Source organism: Lygodium microphyllum, chromosome 15 (genome assembly GCF_053477565.2).
Source record: "Lygodium microphyllum isolate KBCC chromosome 15, Lygodium_microphyllum_v1.1.10, whole genome shotgun sequence".
Taxonomy (NCBI): Eukaryota; Viridiplantae; Streptophyta; class Polypodiopsida; order Schizaeales; family Lygodiaceae; genus Lygodium; species Lygodium microphyllum.
The window spans coordinates 136,126,071-136,147,960 of record NC_141149.1 but is presented as its reverse complement, the minus strand read 5'-3'; the positions used below and the strand labels follow the sequence as shown (position 1 = coordinate 136,147,960).

General features: G+C 40.1%; 1 protein-coding gene across 1 annotated transcript; it reads right to left on the bottom strand.

The window, feature by feature from the left end:
• Positions 1 to 1,339: 1,339 nt before the first annotated feature.
• On the bottom strand, positions 1,340 to 21,768 carry LOC148025115 (transmembrane emp24 domain-containing protein p24delta3-like). The gene is made up of 4 exons (XM_087694827.1): positions 21,394 to 21,768; positions 2,204 to 2,413; positions 2,014 to 2,090; positions 1,340 to 1,936 (listed from the first exon to the last, which is right to left on the bottom strand). Exons 1-4 carry the CDS (start codon positions 21,583 to 21,585, stop codon positions 1,792 to 1,794), a joined length of 624 nt encoding a protein of 207 aa, XP_087550953.1. The 5' UTR covers positions 21,586 to 21,768; the 3' UTR covers positions 1,340 to 1,791.
• Positions 21,769 to 21,890: the final 122 nt, after the last annotated feature.

Below are 21,890 nucleotides of genomic sequence, written 5' to 3'. Positions count from 1 at the left end.
AATTGAAATTGAGATTGAAATACATATTACCTTCAGTCAATTCCTCTCGACATCACCCATACAATCAAACCCCCCCCCCCCCCCCCCAAAAAAAAAGCAATAAGTAGCATTAGCATTAGGTGTCCCATAATCGATCCCCCTCATTCGCATTACGTGTCCCATAATCGATCCCCCTTTCTGGAACTATTGGAAATCCACCTTGTTTCAGTGCACGGCTTACAAAGCCACATGCCAAAAAATATTGAATTTAAAGCTCTCGTCCTATTCTCTAACCTGTGTGTGAGTGCATGCATGTGTATGCTTTTGTTGGGGGCAGCAGGTTGGGGTGGTGTGGTTTTTCACCAAAACTGACCAGTGACCTTACAGGTTACTTTCCGCTGGAGTACAAGGTTCCACTCAACAACAGTTAAAATTGGCACCTGTTCCTCAATGCCTGCCCAATGCACCAGAAAAAAAGCTCTGTATAGACCATGTACCTATTCCTACCAAGAAGAAAACCTAATATAGCCCTTAAACTAATTCCACAACTACTATTGTGCAAAAAGGTAGACTAAATAAAAGCAAGCAACCTAGCCCCTCCGGCAAATTCCACAACAGTTCATGGGGTGTGAATAAGCTCAGTTAGGAGAACCAAACTTGAAACTTCCAAACCTGTAGAGCTCGTGAATCAAACAGAGCCTTCCTATCATCTGACTTGAGCCTAAATCAACAATCAACAAGTACTTGGAGTTTGAGGTTCCAAGTACCTCGCTGTACTTCCAGACCTGTAGAGCTTGTGAATCAAAGAGCCTTGCTACCATCTGACTTGAGCCTAAATCAATAATCAACAAGTACTTCCAAGTTCTAGGTTCCAAGTAGCTCACTGTTCCTCAATACACCACTTACCAAGGGATAAGAAACCTAGTTTTCCAACTATTCCACAACAGCTTTACAAGCAAATAGACCAAAATTCAGCTACATCTTCAAAGTTGTGTAACATCCGAGAATTACCTAGAACTACATGCAATTTTTAAAAATACTCTGGTGATGGCAAATTCAACATTTGGATATACATCACTACAGCAATAACATGGCCTTTGCAAAGGCACTTTACCGGAAACACTCGCATCTGTGGACATCCTCCGTAGTGCTACTTGTGGACCACAATCACCAATCAGAGTAATGATTTACAAGAAATGTTTGCTTCACCTTCAAAAATGTGCATACTAGTATTGAGGACCTTATTGCATAACTTGGGATCTGATTTGGAACTGACAAGGAAGGTTCTACTAGCAGCATAGCATAAAGCACTATTGATATGTTCTTACCATGCACTATCTACTTGAAAGTGAAAGCCACCTTGTAAAGAACCCAAAATTTCTTTTCTAGTCATGACCAGTATATTCAATGACATGTTAGAACCCTCCATTAGAAGCGGACTTCGGACTGAAATTTGGTAGTGTGTTAGTCCATTTAGTCCATCTGACATGCTTACACCATGCGGGTATCACTAGAGGTTAGATTAAAATATTTGATAAGCACAAATGGAGACTCCTTAGATAAAAATGGGCTGAGAGAGGGTGACAGAGAGAGAGAGAGAGAGAGAGAGAGTATATAGCTCTTCTCAACTGACATTGGTTTCCTTTCGAACTTGCGTAGAGTAGTACTGACCATCGTACATTTTACACATGAACTAGGTAAGAGGGGCCTTATTTTGAAGGTGTTAATGATAGAAGATGGAAGGCCTTCGGCAAGGACCATTGCATGGTCACATGGCAACAGGCTTCACCTCAAGTTGGTGCTTTACAGGGCTTACAACAATTTTTTCCTTTCGAAGAAGGTCCTCAAGTGCCACAATTGTAGACTTGCAACTGCAAGGCATATAAAGATAGATGTAATGCTGAACCATGCCATCCTGGAATTCGTGATCTCGGTCACATTACGCATCTGTTCCTCCCTGAACAAGTAACCTAAATCAGACAACAATGACAAAAGCTAGATGGCCAAGTTCATTAAAAAACCAAAAAATATTACTTTGCTCGCAAATACATCATGTTGTCATGAATGAGCTGGACAGCCTCTTCAAGCTTTCTTAATTCCAACTCCATTCCCTGCAACATCCATCCAAAAGCTTGGTGTGCAAAATCATAAAGGGTACGAGAGTTTGCTCCAAGCAGAAGCATAGAAGCCGTAGTGAGCAAATAAATTCAAATAAACTACCTACTTCAATTCTGTCACGTTTAGCAATACTGGCCCAATCTTTGGCAGCAACACCAGTCTTCCAATCTAGATCAATGATGATCTTGCTGTTTTTTGGTGCCTCAGGGGTCTGGAAACATGCAGTGTAAGTACCTACCTCAGTTGCTGTGAAGGAAAATTCCCCTTCAAAGACATGCTCCTGGGAATGAACTGTGCTACCATAAGGGGAAGACACCTGAAAAAAGGGCAGAGTTATACACAGTGAAATGATGCACTAAAAACCACAGAATCTGCCTCTAAATTTGCTAAACCCATGCAAGGAGGTTAAATTTGCCAACTTAATCAAACTAAACAGAGCGACATTCTCTACTCATTTCAAGCAGTAGTACATGACTCTATGATAAAACTGCAAACACTTCCAAATAACATTGCACTTAGCATAGCCAGTTCAAAGCACCGATAGGAGAGAGGCCATGCCCACTGGGTTAAAAAACACTTCCAAATAACATTGCACTTAGCATAGCCAGTTCAAAGCACCGATAGGAGAGAGGCCATGCCCACTGGGTTAAAACTCTAAAAGCAACCAGATGGAAAAGAAAGCATCAATGGAAATCCCATTGGGTTAAAGCCCCAATGGAAAGTCCGATGGCTCAAAATCAAAGAACCAAGTCCCCATCAGGCAGTACAGAGCACTTATGCCTGCGGTTGGCAGTGAATAGGTTGTTCAATGGAAAGAAGCCAGGGCAGTGCCCCAAGGGATCAAATCTGCCTGAGGGATTACTTGAGGATCTGTAGTCCAGTGCAATACCAGGCAAGTAGCTTGATGGCTCAAAGCCTAAGGAGTAAGACCCCGTAGGGTAGTATGCAGCCCAAGAGCCTGCAATTGGGTGTGGGCAGCTCTGACAGATGATGTGATAGACAAAGACATACCAATATATTTTTGCAGGAGACAAGGTTAAAGAAAGTAGTTTAAAAAGGGAGGAAAAGAGCAAGTATATTCTCACACACTCAATCTTGAGCTTGCAACTTAGCACTTGCCATAAACCATGGCCTTGCCATGCATCTCCATACAACATAGGCATCAACAACACAAATAAATCAACCCTAACACCTCTTTCACCACTCAAGCTAGCATGGCCTTAGAATGCATCTCTGTGCAGATAGAGATAGCCTACACAAATAAACCAATGGGGGATTGTCTATGTGAACACTCCAGATCCTGCACACATGTATGGGTATCTTCCAAAGGTGCTTCTCCCTATCTTTCAAGAGGCAAATCATCCCTTCTAGGATGCTACATGCACAGATAATGGATAACTCACAAGGTTGCAAACTTCCCACTGTTTGTTTGTGCACATAGCTGTGTGCACATTGCCTCTTCAATCCATCCAGACTCCTTCAAGTAGGGAAGAAAAAGAGTGGGCAACTTGGAAGACATATGTGAGAGGCAGTCATTACTGCACAGCTGCCTATCCATGGAATGCTGTGCTACATCCAATATGGCAATCTCAGACTGAATTCCAATCTGCCCTTTGGAAACTTTTTATGACGAAGGATCAAATTAAAATTTTCAGCATGTTGCAACTCGACATGGGGAGAAGACCTTAGATGCATATTCATATGTATTCAAGCACCTTCTCCACACAAATCTAAGGCCTTGGACAACACACTAGTTATCTCTATATGTTTGGGTTACTGCCTGTATACCCAAACAAGGTAGCACAAGACCCTGTTAATTCCTGAGGGGACATATCTTCAATATCCTAAAAGCTTAGAAAACACCTCGGCTACAAGTAAAGGAGGCCAATGGACCTCTTTTTCACACTAAGCCCACAACAATTTTACTCTTAGAAAAAAATCCTGCAATAACTTGAAGTCAACCAACCACTAGGTCGTGGAAAGAGATGAATGACAAGGAAGCCCTCCCAAATGGGAGATCGAACCAAAAAAAAGTGCTTCAACTGGTCTTGAACCAGCCCTTCCAAGGGGGGAGATTTTCTGCACAACAAAATGCAATATTATTTTATCCCTATACATATTTTCAGGTGTTATATAGATCAAACAAAGTTAGAGCTACATAATCCATTAAAATTGCCCTAGTTTCATAAACATCAAATTGTCATAGACTTATTTGACAGCCGCTTTGGTTCTCGTGTCCAAAAAACTCAAGCTCTGCATAGCTCACACTAACCATATTGATCGAGTCCATTTGCATGGAGCCAATCAGACCAAATAATCCAACAACTAGACCTGACCATCAGGCATTGGACTTAGGTTTGATGAGACTTGACCACATGGATGCCATGTTTGACATGTCATGATTTGCATAAAGAGAAAAACATGTTGTAATTGTCAAAGTGAAGCAATGCAAAAGTAAATGACCGTGACAAAGAGTGAACAGAGAGAGAGCAACGCAGAAAATCTGCTGTAAAGAATGATGTATAGGGATGCAGAATTATACACGGGTGCAGAGAAAAAAACTGCATATGTCTCCACCTCAAGGACCTCGATCTCCGCCAGCCCCAAGTGCAGTCTCTGTCACCAGCAGGCTGAAATCTGTCAGATACAAGTGTGAAAGTCTGCTGGAAACTCAGCCTTATAAAGGCTGAAAAGAATGCCTTGAAAATGTCCCAAAATAACCAAGTCGGCTGCATTTAATGTAGCCGACTGCCGACTCTGCTACGTGGCACTGCTGATGTGGCAGGAGATGACTCTATACAGTAATTGCCTTCAAATTTGATGGTGTTTATCATGTGGTTGAAAAACATCCACATGATATGAATCATGAGGTATGCAATTCTAAATACAAAGCAAATATGATTTCATAACTAGGATTCAGCAAATTGATTAAAATTTGTGTATGTATTATAAATAAGGTTAACTCCTTTTTGCTAGAGAAACATGGAGCCAAAGGGACAAGACAAGGACAAGGATGGAGATGTAATTGGGAGAGCCAAAACCAACAAATGGGTATGAGGAGGAAGGACATCATATCGAAAATTGCAGCTTTAATTTATCAATCAACTATAAGCTCACGATAACAAAGGATACTAAAAGAAAGCACATAAAGAAAAAATTTGAACTTTAGAAGCATCAATTTGCTTAGAATTCACCAAAACCAACATATTGGGTGTTAAACAAGTGCTTAATACTAAGATAAAATACCGAAAGAAGAACATTTGAGCTTTGGAAGCATTGATTTGATTAAAATCTACCAAGACCAAAAAATAGTGCAGGTGAACCAAGTACCTACTAGCAGAGGTCACGAAAAAGACCATGGTGATAAGAAATGGGTGGAATGGAGCCTTGGAATGTAGAAACGCCATTCCCTTGGAAAAATACAAAGGCAACCCGTGCCAAAAAGGAACGTCCCCTATTTCGTCCCTCGCAATCATTCCCCCACCCCAATCTCATTCCTTCGTCATCCAACGATGGATAGGGAGTATTTATTAATTGCAAAATTTTATTATTATTTTTGCTAAGCTTTTGGGTGGTTTCAAAGGACCATTTTTTCTTAAGCTACCTCATATTTAGCAAAATATTATAACATATTATAAGCTATTTTATTTTAGCTCTCACATTCCTCTAAACAAATTATAGATAATTGTGTTGAAAACATAAAACTTGGTAACCATGCACAACTAAGTTATTCTGTTTAGGGAAGGGAGTTGTATGAAATAGTACATCTTTTGCAAAATAGCAGCAGTTTTTTATATAGAGCCAAAGTAGCAATAGCGTTTGATTAGGAAAGCACTAATTGGCTTACTCCATCAAACACATTTGAAGGGCTGTAAGGATAGATGGGCCCAACATGTTCAAGAGGTGAACTATGAAAAATCAAGTATATGAAAGGGAAATACAACATTGTGGCAAACGCCCTTAGTCAAATCATGAATGCCCATGCTAAATGAATTGAGTTCTACTCAATTCACTACCGATCTACTTGTCAAGCATTTGAAGTCTTGCACACAAATTGGCTCAAGAGTCAAGAGTCAAGAGTCAATTTTTCATTTCCCAAAATGGAAGATGTACATATCAATGATCCAACTTTTCAAGACTTAACTCTTGACTCTAGACTAGTGATTGCAAGTGTTATAGATGTATAGCTCGTATCACTTTAAAGGCTACAAGGTAGATGATAGATAGTAGTGTTAGAAAAAGACTAAACAAAGTTCAAATCACAAACTACAAGTGCTTGCCTATCATGTTGCTCCCTCTTTTTCATCAACCTCATCATCATATCTCACTGCCATCATTCTCCTCATCTTCATCACCACCATCATCATTATCATACTCCTCATCAATGTCATCTAGAGCAATAGTATCACTAGTCCTTGGTGCTAGGATAACAATTTCCAACTCTTCTTCTTGTATTTCTTACAATATAAGCAACCTATTATCGTCATTTTCTTTCTTTAGCATCTCAAGAGTCACCTCAAACTTTTTTCAACCCTCATTCTTTGATTTTGAGATAAGATAAAAGTAGATATAAATATATATAAATTTCTCAATATGCTTACAAAGTAATTCATTTCTTCTCTTTGTTTGAATTTTTTAAAAAAAAGCTCAAATTTCTTTCACATAGAGATGCAAAGGTGCCTTGTGAAAGCACTATAATAGCCAATTGTTGCAATTTAGTTGTGCATTTTTCACCATTACAAGAAAGTATAGAAATATATATACTTCCTAGACTTGTAATGGCAATTTGAATCAACTATGCTTATGAATGCAAATCCATGTATGAAAGATGCTATGACATTAATGATAGATCTATAACAAGCACCAACCATCCACCATCACATAGAATAATGTATCCATATTTTTTGTCACTTCTCTTTCAATGCCAAGCAAGTCTTTGTCCACACACTTTACCTCATTTGTAAGTTGTTTTGTGTCAAGACCACTATAAGTGTTATATCCCTTGGTAATTTCTACAATGTTTGAGAGAGAGAGAGAGAGAGAGAATGTAAAATTTCTGCAAAGTTTTAGACTCAACAGAGAGTGACAAGTTATAATTTCTGCAATGATTTAGAGAGAGATTGTAAAATTTGTAAGAAAGAAAGAGAAAGTACATTTTGAAGGCTGGAAAAGGACAATTTGAAGGCTAAAATAGTAGAGAGGGAGGGAAAAAAAAACTTAATTCTAAAGTTGAAACTTGAGTGCTTAGTGGACTACAACAAAAGCCAAGGCTAGACAACAGTGGGGACACTAACATGGAGATTGGGAGAACTAAAGGCATGTCATTTAGGCTCATACACTTCAACAAGCAATCTTGAGGAGGGAAAAAACAAAACATGTTTTTTCTCCTCTCACAAGGCGGGTCATTTCTAAATACATCTACTTTTATACGTGTGATAAATGTGTACGTAAACATTTGAAATCTAAATCAGACATGTTGGAATGCAACTATAAAATTTCAAAGCTAAGCACTCTTCCATTGGATATAATCTACTTATATTTATCTCCTGACATCAATCTCACTGTAGTCCATTTTACTTGGACGCAAATTTTAGTCTAGAGCACCTTAGGTAGTACAAATGCAAAAGGTAAAAGTTTAAGCAACAAAGGACTTCTTACGAGATATGAATGAACTGTAAAAACTTGCTCAAAGCAATATTAGGGCGGTACATCATACAGCCAAAGTCTATGCTTATCCATAAAGAAAATGTCTCACATTTGAAGAAGGAGAGAAAGTATACATAAAACAATAGTTGCATTTCAACATGTTTGCTTGGGATTTTAAGCATTTGCATACCCATTTATCATACATATCTAAATACCTGCATTCAAACGTCTTTTTTGGAGGGGAATGTGTTTTGTTCTTTATCTTCTCCACCCTAACCATTTTGGTCAAAACAAAGTGTAAGAGCCTTTTTGCTCCTTTTGGTGAAAAACAACCCACTTTTGTCCTCCCAACTTGCATGCATATCCAACCTTAACTACTATTTCAATCCTCTTAAGTATTTCAAGTTTCAACTTAAGTGTGTGTGTGTGTGTCTCTCTCTCTCTCTCACTCTCTCACATACCCCAACAATTAGATTTTTTTTCTCCTCTCTGGAGTCTCCTTAAAATATGCATTTCAATATCTTCATTTGATGAACTACCATCTTTTGCAAGCTCTCACAAAAGAGGGAAGCTAGGTAAGACTACGTAACAATTGTTAATCCGTGTGGAAAGAGACAGCATACATGCAAATGTAAATTTTTCCAATGAAACTAGTCTTCCTTCTTGGAAAGGGTGGTAATCCCTTGATTATGCACTTAATTACAGCAATCAGCAAATAAACATAAATTGAAATGCACAATTTACCTTAATAATCTTGGACAGTAGACATCCAGTTGGCCCCAAAACTGGCGCCCCTTTAGGTATTTCTTTAACTTTAATTGCTAATGGATTGAGTATAATTCCACAATCTCCTTTGTAGATCCAAAGGTCCCTTGTTGTACGTACAATCAACAAGTATCTTGGGCCAATTGCCCCTTGATTTTCACCCAAGAATTGCACAAACGGAACCACCAACTGGCCAAATGTTCCCTCAATTCACAATGGATGGCCTGGTATCTAAAATCCCTATCAATTCCACAAACTTCTCCTACTGGCACGGGTCCCAAGGTGGCTGTAAACCCTATTTTCTGCAAAAATTTAGGGTTTACAACAAAGATATCTCTACTATCCACCAAATTTGGCTGAGATCTGCTCAAAATGCTGAGAAACGCTGAGATCTCCTAAGAATGGGTTGGAGAAGATGAGAAAAAGCCAAGATGAGACAAAAATCTGATTTTCTTTGCGAAAAAACCCTAAATTCTGCCTATTGCTTGCTCCAGCCTGCATTTAATGCAGTCATCTACCGCCATGCACCTCGAAAATGTTGTCACCTGATCATCAATGCTATTGCCAGCCCCTGGAAAGTGACTCCCTACTGTCCCCTACCTACTACTGAGGCCTTCACATGACTGTCTATTGCAGCAAATAGTTGTTCTCTAATACTCCCTACTATTCCCTGCCTGCTGAGGCCCCCAAATAGCTATCTTCTGCAACAAATTGTCGTTCTCTGATCAAAAAATGGGCCGGCAGCTCTCTCTCTCTCTCTCTCTCTCTCTCTCTCTCTCTCTCTCTCTCTCTCTGTGTATCTCCCCCAAACTGTAAACTCACTGAATAGCTAAGACCCAGTCCCCAAACACATTTTCTCAATTCACATAGGCATTTTTGCCGAGCAACAACCTTCTAAAATCATTTTTCAGTATTTATCCAACCATTTAATTAATTTTCAAAATTAAAGAATCCTAAAAATTAATTTTGATCCTTCTAACCCTTCCCAAAATTAAATATGCCCATCCATAACTAAATTGGCTAGGCTATTTGCAACCTGGAGTGGTCCCAAACCTCTATTGACCCTTAGATAGGAATTAATTAATTAATTAATTAATGCTAGTCTATAGTGTCACCACCAACACTTATTGGCCAAATAATTGTCCCAAGGTCAAAACTGACACCAACTGATTCCCAAAGCCCAACTGGCATAACTTATCACAACTTTTGCTTTTGACACCCACTACATCCTCAAGCTCCTTGGCCTGTTACCATGAAATAACTGCTATGTGCATCACATGAGCTAAACAACCTTGCACATTTGATTAATAACTGCTATGTGCATCTCAAAATTTCACGTCCTCGTGAGATCCACCACGAAGTAAAGAACATTTTCTTAGGCCGAGAGGCTATGGTGTGGAGAAACACACTTAATGGCTTGAGCATATAAAATAGATACTGTGAAGCTTACATGTGACACCAAGATGCGGTAATCCAATTGCAATGTAAGAGCAACCACTTCCAATGTTCCAAGTGCAAGGGTTATAGGTAATCCTCAAGAGCCAAGCTCAAAACGGCAAAAGTTGACTAGATAGAAGGGAGCCTCAAAGGCAACAATGCAAGCATTGCTCTTCACCATTTTTCTATCTCGAGGAGGACAAGCCACACTAGGTAGAGCAAGAGACAAAGCAAAGACAAAGCCAAAGATCTCCTTGCAAACAATCATCAATCTCTTGCTAGCCAAGAATACCACATTCCTAACAACATTTCCTAATTCCACCAATGGAACTTTCTCAACAATGGCAACAAAAATGTTTCAACTTTTGCAACCACATTCTCATTCTACGTGTCACAAAACGACATTCCAACATTTCAAACCCATGTTTCACTCGTTCCACATTGCTACGAAGCTTATAGAGAAGGTGAAGTATGTGAACAAAGACTTGTTCAACATTAAAGAAAAGTAAAAGGAATTATACATTAGTATTTCATATGATAGATTGTCTGACACCCATCATAGACTAATCAATGCCATAGCATCTTCTATACATGGGTTTATCTTTATGAAAGCAATTAATACAAAGTGATCAATAGAAATCTGAAAAGTATATACAGTAGATCCTAAAAGAGCTAATCATGAACATTGGGCCCCAAAAAATGGTATACAAACATGTAAGGATAATACAGTAAATTGTGTATGGATTGGACAATTAAAAGCAATAGTCTAGTATTTTTTATACTAGATATCCTTGTTATAACTTAGATCTTTACTTCAAGGATAACTAACTCTCTTAAGTTGCTTTTAAGTAGCAAAAGCCAACAAAATTGTCACATTCATTACACGCAAATACACAATTTTTGCTTCATATTGACAAATTAGTACTAAGAAGGTGGTGAAGCAAATCCAAACACAATTTTACTTTTATATGTTTATCATATTATGAAATCTACTAGATAACAAGCACTATATGGGACGTCACCACATGGTTATAAATAATGCTAGGACTAGAAAGAGAGTTTGTTGCAATGTCAAGACAATATATATAACTAGTATTATTCTAGGATTCTCTTTTAGTAAAATGCACAAGATATTGTCAAGATGGGAAAGGTGTGACTATGGGATTGCTTTACTAGCTAACCCATGATATAATCGAAAAGATAGAATGCATACCACAAATCAATGCTACTAAGCTACAAGAGATCAAGAAATTTACATGGATAAATGAAACATGTTACGTTCACCTTCACATGTTGTAATTATGTATTACATTTTATATGGAGAGCAAAAAGTTCAAATAGTGATAACTAAGTCATTGAAGAATGGATGACTATGCTTGAAAGGTACTATAACAATGATGTAACTATGCAAGGTGTTTGTGTGATGAGCTAGATATGTGTAAGTCAAAGTTAAATAGACTTGTGCACCCTTTTGTAATGGCTGAGAAAAGGATCCATCAACCTTAAAAATGGTGGGAAATATTTGAAGCATGCACTTTTAAATTACAAAGTGAATATCTAACTCCTTTCACAAGGCCCATGTGAAACTCCAGTTAAAAATTTAGAGCACATTTAGTCTTATCCAAACAAAGACAAAATACAAGTCGTTCTCGAAGTATACAAGAAAACTTATGTATATCTAAACTAATCTTTGCTTATTTCAAAAATCAAAGAACCAAGATTCAAATAAGATTAACATGAATCTTTGAGATGCCAAATTAAAAAAAGCATAGCGATAGGTTGCTTATATTGTAGTAAAGTAAGAGCAAAAATTGCTATTCGAACACTAGGCAACTACTTGTACTTTGTGCTTTATGCAACCAACCTTCCTTCTTCAAGAGGGTGGTAATGACTTGATAAATTAAAATTCACATAAATTGGAAATGTAAATGTTACCACTTAATCTTGGACAATGGAAAGCTTATTCGCCCGATATTTCTTTATCTTGAATTGCAATCTGGATAGAATACAATGAGATTGTGAGAGTGCGCAACGGAAGAAGAAACACGAACACAAAGGGGAAGAGAGAGAAAGCACAAAATGAAGGAAGAAAATCTGCACTGACTGAAATGAATGCTGAATACAAAACTGTGGACTGATCAGTCCCTGCACGCAGCCCGAAGCGTCAATGAGGGCACCAATTCAGGCTGATGATGATGGCAGCACCGAAGAGGGAGGAAGATGATGGAGTCGGAGTGTGCACCTGTCAAAGAAGGAGGGAAGATGATAATACAACTGACTGCCGAGTGGGAAATGGCTATAAATAGCCAAAAAACCCAAAAACTAGCTGACCTGAAATTTGAGGCCATAAATATGTCCGACCAGCATTTAATGCTGATCCGACCAGCATTTAATGCTGGTAAAAATGCCAGGAATGCCCAGAAAAATCCCGGAAAGGGTGGACAATGTCCGGCAGATGAGGCAGGCTGAAGAATGCAGAAACTGCCCCGGGAAATGCACATAAAATCCCGACTGGAGGAGAAAATGCATTGAAATGCAATAAACTGAGTGCTCTAGAATGAGCTACCTCCTCCGTCAAAACAAGTGATAGACAAGTCAGAGCTCCTAAAGTCCTCGTCTGACTCAGACTGAGGCTCACAGGCAGGAGATGACAAGACATGACAAACATGACGGCTAACACCCCCTCTCAGATCCTGGATGTGGCGGAAGGCCAAGGGAGAAATGGATCCTGGGGTGGCAAGAGGAATGCCAAGGTCGATGAAGTCCGTCGATGAAGATTGCTGATGAAGAAACTCCTCGCGATCCTGGGAAGCCCCCTCTAAAACAGTAGGGGCCAAGAAATCCACAGCCGCATCACCGAGATCGTCCCCCTCTAAAAGGGATGGGGGGGTACGAGGGAACCACCAGAGGAGAGGGTGGGGGATGGGAAGGAACCTGTGGAAAAGAGGGTGCACAAGTGGAAACAGGTGTAGCAATAGACAACTGCCTCGGAGGTCCCTGCATAAGAGAAGGGGAATGGAGCCTATAAAGCCTGCTCTCCTGCCAACCTATCGCAATAACAGCCCCTGTAGAAGAATCCTCAATACAAACGGCCTGCTCGGTGAAGACAACCCGGGTACCAAGCCTAGTAAGGCCATAGACTAAGAGGAGTGGAAAGCCCAAGTCAGGAACATAAAGAGCCTGGGAAAGGGAGCTCGACGTGCGGTCGGGAAATAAAGGCAAAGTGCCAACACCACAAATAGCCACCGAAACAATGTCACCAACAGTGACTGAACCCTCAGAAGGGCATAGATCCTGCAACAAAACACCTCGGGGAGTCATATGACTAGAAGCTTCACTATCAACCAGCCAAGGCCTCTCAGAAGATGAGGCGACCACTGAAGAAGGCTCCTCCAAGTCAACAATATGAAGGAACACTGACTCATGGGTAACCACTGGAGTAGAGGTAGAAGGCTCAGATGTTTTAGCTCCATCCTTCGCTCCTGGACGAAGGTGAGGGTACTTCTTCCAACATTTCTCCTCTGGATGTGTCCCCTTCCCACAGTATGGGCATTTAGGCTTCTCCGAGTCGGAGTCAGAACCTGAAGAACTCTCCTGTCTTTTAGCCTATGACTTCCCTTTCTTTTGTGTCCCCCCTCTCGAACCTGCAACAAAAGCTTTGATGGAGGTGGATCCACTGGCTACCTCTTTGGCGCACTCGTCATGCTCCAAAACAAGCGGGGCAAGCTCCTCCCATAGAAGCTTCTCACGGGTCCTCGATGTAAGAAGGCTGGTGTAGAAAACATCAAAACGGGGAGATGGCAGCTGAGTCAAAAGAATCATGGCCATATCCTCGGAAGAGATCATCCTGTCAAGGGATGCAAGCTCATCCCTCATGTCCTCCAACTTGTTGATATGATCCTTCATGGAAGAAGAATCATCAACAACGAGCATCCGTAATTTCTTCTCGAGAGTAATCCGATGGGCAGAAGTCTTCTGATGGTACAAAGAAGCAAGCTTTGTCCACACTTCCGCTACTTTCCGCAACCTGCGCACATGCACTAGGACAGAATCCTGTAAGCTCATAAAGAGGAAAGATCGAGCTCGTGAGTTGAGCCCATCCCATAAGGCCGCACGATCCATCGATGATCCAACGGTTGGATCCTCCACTGGACGGGAAATAGGATGGGTAACAAACTCCCAAAGATCAAAGGTATCAAGGATACACTCCACCTTACACGACCAAAGCGAGTAGTTGGAACCATCAAGCCGGTCTTCTTTGGGCAAAGAAGGGAGTACAGGCACCTGTATAGACGGTGCCATGGAAGGCATCTGAAGGCCAACAGAACGAGCCTTCTGTGAAACATGGAGATAACGGGGAATAGAGGGATCTCGGTCAAATGGGCTAGGTGACCTTCGGTCATCGCGAGAACTAGCACGAAAGTCTAGCCGTCTCTCAGAGGAAGGAATAGAGACCTCATCCTCTAAATCAACAAAGAACTGGTGATAAGACATCTTCGTATACATCTGCAATCACCAAACAATCTGCAACCAACAGACAGTCAAGATGGAGCCGCCTATGTCAAAAAAGACCCAGAAGATGCTATCGCTTGCAAGAGGAGAGAGAAAATGCTGCCGCCTAGAGAGAGAAAACCGTCGCCTATCCTCCAGATGATGACGCCTTCTCCTCTGCTGATGTTGACCACCTCCTGTTGGCTGCGTTTGATGCAAATGCAGGCTGCAAACACCTAGAAAATTGTCGCCTACTCCTCTTGATGCTGCAAAACAACAAAACGCAGGTATGGAAGGCTGTGTTTCAGCCTAGACAGCACCGCCAAGGGCTGAAAAGGAGGGAAGAAAGGCTGCACTTGATGGTGTCCTCCTCTACAATGGAAGCTCTCCTTTGTGCTCTCAATTAGGCTCTGATACCATGTGAGAGTGCGCAACGGAAGAAGAAACACGAACACAGAGGGAGAGAGAGAGAGAAAGCAGAAAATGAAGGAAGAAAATCTGCACTGACTGAAATGAATGCTGAATACAAAACAAAGGACTGATCAATCCTTGCACACAGCCCGAAGCGTCAGTGAGGGCACCAGATCAGGCTGATGATGACGGCAGCACCAAAGACGGAGGAAGATGACGGAGTCGGAGTGGTGTGCACCTGCCAAAGAAGGAGGGAAGATGATAATACAACTGACTGCCAAGTGGGAAATGGCTATAAATAGCCAAAAAACCCAAAAATTGGCCGACCTGAAATTTGAGGCCATAAATATGTCCGACCAGCATTTAATGCTGGTAAAAATGCCATGAATGCTCAGAAAAATCCCGAAAAGGGTGGACAATGTCCGACAGGTGAGGCAGGCTGAAGAATGCAAAAACTACCCCGGGAAATGCACATAAAATCCTGACTAGAGGAGAAAATGCACTGAAATGCAATAAACTGAGTGCTCTAGAATGAGCTACCTCCTCCGTCAAAACAAGTGATAGATAAGTCAGAGCTCCTAAAGTCCTCGTCTGACTCAGACTGAGGCTCACAGGCAGGAGATGACAAGACATGACAAACATGACGGCTAACAGAGATTCCTTGAATCTTCTTTGCTCTCCAATTGCCTCTTGTTATCATAAATAACTAGCAAGCCTTCAAACCAATTTGCCCCTTGGTTTGCTCAAGGACTAGCTTTCAATTGTGCTCTTTGGGTAACTAATTCAGCCTCAAATTTTCATTGGCTGAGTGACTACTTGAATCTCTTGAAATTGCTCTAATTTCAATAATTAAAATTCAAGTCTCTATGCCTTTAATTTCTAAGCACTCTTCTTGAAATGGCTATCAAACCCTAATTTTTGCTGTAAATTAGGGTTTACAATAGAGATTAGTCGAAATATCCACTTGCAATGATTGATTTTGCTGAAAATAGTTGAGGAAGGATGACAAAGAATACTAAGGAGAGAAAAAAATTTAGACTTTCTTCGCAAGAAAACGAAAGAAATCAACTAATCCCTTATCTAGACAGCCACGAAAGTTGTCTCCACTAATGGAGTATCTCAATAATGATATTAGTTGGCTGAAACATTCCTCAAACTGCTGTCACCTCCTGCTATAGTCTCTTCTGAGCATGTCACCAACTCTTGGAAGGTTATCTACTAGCTGGAAATGGCATGCTAACTATTGAAGCAACAATGGCAACCCCCCCCCTCTCTCTCTCTCTCTCTCTGTGCCTCAAAACGTTTTTTCTACTTACATAAGTAAGTTATGCCAAATGGCAACCTTCCAAATAATTTTAACCTTTATTAAATTAATTTTTAGAATATTAATTCTGAAATTTAGAAAATATTTTGATTGGCCAACAATTTGGCTAGGCTAATTTATTAGCCAAGTGATCTTAAGCACTCATTAACCCAAAACTTACATTAATTATTTAACTAATGTCAATCACCTACTACCAACATTGACACTACTAATAGCTAATTAAATATTCTAGGCCCAAGTTTTAACACCAAGTACCACCCAATACCTATCATGCATAACTTATTACAACTTTTGCTAATATCACCCACTGATCACCAAAGTTACTAAGGTCCCACTATTACTTAACTAACTTGTATCACATGTGTACCTCACATGTGCACAAATTGATAATGCCAAAGCTAAGCATTAAAAATACACATCCTCGTGACACTTTGAACTTTATTTAGGCTTTTTTAATACCAATTGCCTATCGTCTATCTTCTTGTATTTGTAGCAATTAAGTTCACATCTATCACTTGCAATTGCCATTTTAGACTTTAGGGGCTTGAAAGTTCAAATCATTGATATGTTAATATTTTACATTGAAACATAAATGATCCACTTTTTGACTCTTAACTTATTGATTAAAATTACAATGTGATATAAATGACTCATATTAATCAAGAAAACTACAAGTAGAAGTTTTAAAAAGTATAAAACCATGAAGATAAAACGACGAGTAAAACTCTGACCTAGATACTATGCCTACCACAAGTAAGGTGCCCATGATGTTTTATGTAATATGTAACAATAAACATTTGCGAGAATGAATCACTTTCATATAAGTCCAATAGCGTGTAAGATGTTAGTGTTAAGCTAAAAATGCATTAGCTTTACTTAAAAAGCCCCAAAACATGCTTAATTAATGAAGAAGCCTGTTTATTTAAAAGAAATGAGATCCTAGAGAGTTTCTGTGTCCCATAAGCACAAACCTACTTGGGAGGGCCCAAACTTTTTGCTGTCTACACCTGATTTCCAGCCCTCTTCTCGCAGTTTAGAGCTGATCCCAGCCAGGTGATTGTTGTTCCTGCACAGACTTGCTGCGGTACTACATGTCACGTCATCTACAGCAACGTACATTTGGCAGTTTTCTCTCTCCAGCTGTTGCCCACAGCTTTTGCAGGCTGTCGCTATCTTGCCTACGTTTTTAGCCTTTCTCTCTCCTGCAAGCTGTCTTGCCTGCGTTTTTAGTCTTTCTCTAACCTGCTGCTTGTGTTTTTAGTCTTTCTCTTGCAGACTGCCATGCTTGCATTTTTAGTCTTTCTCTCTCCTGCAGTCTGCATTTTTTAGTCTTTCTCTCTCCTACAGACTGTCCTGCTTGCGTTTTTAGTCTTTCTCCTCCCTCACTACTGTCTACATCAAATCTAGCTTCTCACTACTGCATTTGCTGGTGTTCGACATCTGGAGGCTACCTTGCTGCGATTCGGGATTCGTTCAAAGTACGACACACTCTCCAACTCATTACCCCTACCCTAATCCTTAAGATACAGGAGTTCGAGATACAATATTCATTCATTGCATAGTGTGTTTGTTGCATGAGCATCGTATATTCAATAATTATATCACTTCATTCATTCATTGTGTTCATTGTCTCTGAGTTACCCTAACCCTAACTGTGTTCTTTTATCAGTCTGTACTTTGTTGTACAGTTTCTATTTATGTTTCTGTGTTAGGGTATTTCTTTACATGGTATCAGAGCCTGGTACCCTGTGAGTTACCCTAACCCTAACTATGTTCTTTTATCAATCTATGCTTTGTCACACGATTGTTATTTGTGTTTCTGTGTCAGAGTATTTCTTTACATGGTATCAGAACCGGATACTTGGACAAGTGAACAATTCCCTTATGAGGACACTGTCCAAGTGGCATCATAGATAATTCAATTCGTCTTTGTAGGGCTTGGTAGGCCACTCAGCAACAACCGACGTGCACCCTTTGTCTGATGCCCTGTCCTCTCTGGGGTGATCACTTGGGCTCCCTTGGTAAGATAACCATCGCCTCTGTAGTCTTAGTAGGCCACTGGGCAACCGACATGCACCCTTTGTATGATGCTTTGGTTGCTTTGGGGTGGGACACCTTGGTGTAAAAGATAAACCAAGAAAGGGCTTGGCTGGTCTCTATTTTCATGGCACCTTTGTTGGGCCTAAGAGGGGATGTTTAGCTAAAAATGCATTAGCTTTACTTAAACAACCCCAAACCATACTTAATTAATGAAGAAGCCTTGTTTATTTAAAAGAAACACGATCCTAGAGAGTTTCTGTGTCCTGTAAGCACAAACCCACTTGGGAGGGCCCAAACTTTTGATAAATATATGTTGCCCTCCATTCAGCCCTTAATCTCGTTTTTGCAAATTTCAAGTGTTTCAGTTTGTTGGCCATACCCCGTTCGCGGAGGACATCTCAACCGAAGCTGTCCATTGCTGTCTACATCAGTTGACGCCTGATTTCCAGCCCTCTTCTCGCAATTTGGAGCTAATCTCAGCTAAGCAATTGTTGTTCCTGCACAGACCTACTGCCATATTGCCTACCACATCATCTGCAGCTTGCATTTGGCAATTTTCTCTCTCCACTGCATTTTTAATCTTTCTCACTCCTGCAAGCTGTTATGCCTGCGTTTTTAGTCTTTCTCTCATCTACCGCCTGCGTTTTAGTCTTTCTCTCTCCTGCAGGCTATCCTGCCTACGTCTTTAGTCTTTCTCTCACCTACTGCCAATGTTTATAGTCTTTCTGTCTCCTCACTATTGTCTGCATCAAATCCAGCTTTACTACTACGTTTGCCGGTGTTTGACATCCGGAGGCTGCCTTGCTGAGATTTGGGATCCGTTCAAAGTACAACACACTCTCCAGCTCATTAACCCTGCCTGGATTCTTGAGATACAGGAGGTTGAGGTACAGTATTCATTCATTGCATAGTGTGTATATTGCATGAGCGTGATTCTCCTTGTCACTAGTAACTAACTAAAAACACACCCTAGAAACTACGATACTCAAGAAGTCTTAAATGAACGAGATAATAGTTATGCACAACGCACATGTGAGTCACACGCTAAGGATAATTAATTTATGGATTCTTGCTATTTTCGTATTTATAAACAACAACTAAAGCCAAGTAAGTTTATGATAAGCATACACTAAACTTACTATAAACAAATAAAATAAGCAACAAAAGCATATTCTACAAAAATGAGAGAACTAGATAGCTCAATCTCCACATTCTTCTATCTCCTCTCTACTAAACCCTATTAAACCCACAGCCTTAATTAATCTATCACTCATAATATAGCTTACAACAAAGATTTAAAAAAACTCATAGAAAATGACGACAACTACATTAACAACAACCACAATTGTTTCAAAGTTCATAATGTGCAAAATCGATAAAACTACTCAAAATTGGACCAATGCAACTCCCAACACAAAAAGACCTGCAAATTTGAACTCCAATAGCAACCACTGAAACTTGTCATTCCTTCTTGAGAGTTCTTGCCACCTTCAAGCTTTCCTTCAACAAAGAGTAGACTAGAGCTACCTTTGAAATAGATGAAGTGAAGGTTGTGGACTTGGTCATGCGACCAAGTGTCATAAGGATGTAAAATTTTGATGCTTTGCTTAGAATTTGATTAATTATTAATTGGATACACAAGTATGAAGCACACATGCGATGTGCAATGTTGTGTAAGATAGTTATTTCACATTAACAAGCTAAGGATTCTAACAAGTTAGTGGATGTCCAATATGAAAGTTGTCACAAGTTATACTACAAGTATTAAGTGATACCTGATGATAGATTTTGACCTAGATCACTTTAGTAGCCATTAATGTCAATGATAACATTAGAAAATAGATATTAATAAATTAATTTATGTCAATTCAAGGACTATTAAATGCTCTAGTATGCTTAGATGACAATTTGGCCTAGCTAATTCAATTATTAGCTAAACTGATTATTTTCTTGGACACATTTTTTATCAAATTAATTTTAAAATTAATATTCAAAAAAATTATTGAACAATGTTAAATTTTGCTTAAAAATGGATAAGGAAAACTGCCACTTAGCAAAACTTTCTATTAAGTTTGAGAAGCCTGAATTGGGGCTAAAGAATATAAGAATTTTTCATTTTGCAATTGAGAGGTATTGGGAAGAGGTGTTAAACTATTGTTGCTTGCCTTTGGGCCGGTTTCCCAACCATTGAAGATCGTTTTGGTAAAGGTGATTACATATTCTCAACTCTACGAAGCTAACGATTGTTGTTGATGCACTTTCTCCTAAAGATTGCAACCTTTGATACTCCTATTGCTACTAATGAATCCATTTGAGGTTGGGAAACAAGGACAACAACTCAATTTCACCAATTTCTTACAACACATCTCTAAATTTTCTCTCTCTACAGCTTTCTCTCCATTCTCTTAGCCATTTAATAGCTTGCCTCGAATGATCTCGGCTGAATGTGTGCCATTTCTCATCCACCACAGAAAGTGTGCTCAAAATTTGGGGCCTAGGGATTGGAATTCAGCAACTGAAATTCCAAGAGGGGCTGAATGTGTCATCCAATAAGCAAGGTGAAGGCCAATCCTTTGTCAGATCAAGGGGCAAATCAGATTGAAGACTTGCTCATCATTTATGACAATAAGAGACATTTGGATTAGTGCAAGAGTTCCAAGGAATCTAAGTATACTCAAACAAATTGCAATATAAGCTAAAGAAATACTGCAAGGGGTGCCAATTTTGGGGCTGACAACGTGTCCAAAGTGTAATGCAAGGGCTGATATTCAAACTTACACAAGTGATTAGAGATGAAACACTCTCCTTCAACTCACAGTTCAGCCCATGAAGATACCCAACAGTAACAATGCTGCTGAATAGACTAAGTTAGGCAGTGATGACAAAATCTCCGAAGGGAGCCTTGCAGATTTGTTATTGATCTCAAACAGAGGGACAAGAGACCTAATTTGCTAACATCTTTACCTTAGTTGAAGAATGCTCTCTTCAAGGTAAATGCATATGCATCGTAAAAGGACGTCGGGTCACAGGAGACAGTTCCATGACTGATGAATGTCAGGCAATTGAAATTTGGTTAGCGATAAGCACCATCAAAATAAGCCAATAACCTGGCAGGCGGCTAAAAGGGGATTACTATAACCAAATATTGCACGTCAAACAGCTGAAAGCAGGAGCAAACATACCCTGACCGACATTTTTGGAGGATTTTCTGATACAGCGTGGTAGCGTGCGACTGAGAGGGCATTGAGATTCAGCTCCTCGGAGAAGCACTTAATGTCGCCGGCCTCGACGTCGAACAGCATGCCAGAGACGCCTGTCACGGAGGTGCGGGCGACCAAAGGGAGGAGGAGAACGAGGATGCACCAGTTCGCCATGGCCACAGCTGAGCTTCCGCTCCCTTCTTCCGTCGGGCCGACTGTGCCGATGCGAGAAGATCTGAGAAATGGCGATTCTCTTTTTCCCCTGGAACAAAACCCTAGCCCCAGATCCGCTCCTTCTTCGGTCAAGCCGAAATTGCAGAAGATACATGATGTGGAAGTTCAGGTAGACTTGCTTTAGCTTCCGTTGACAGGCTCTGCCACCCTATTAATTAGCAGCTCTTAACCTTAGAGCAGGTTCACAAGCAAAGCTGTTCAACAATTAACGAAGCATCGACATTTTATATTCCGTACCCATGTCA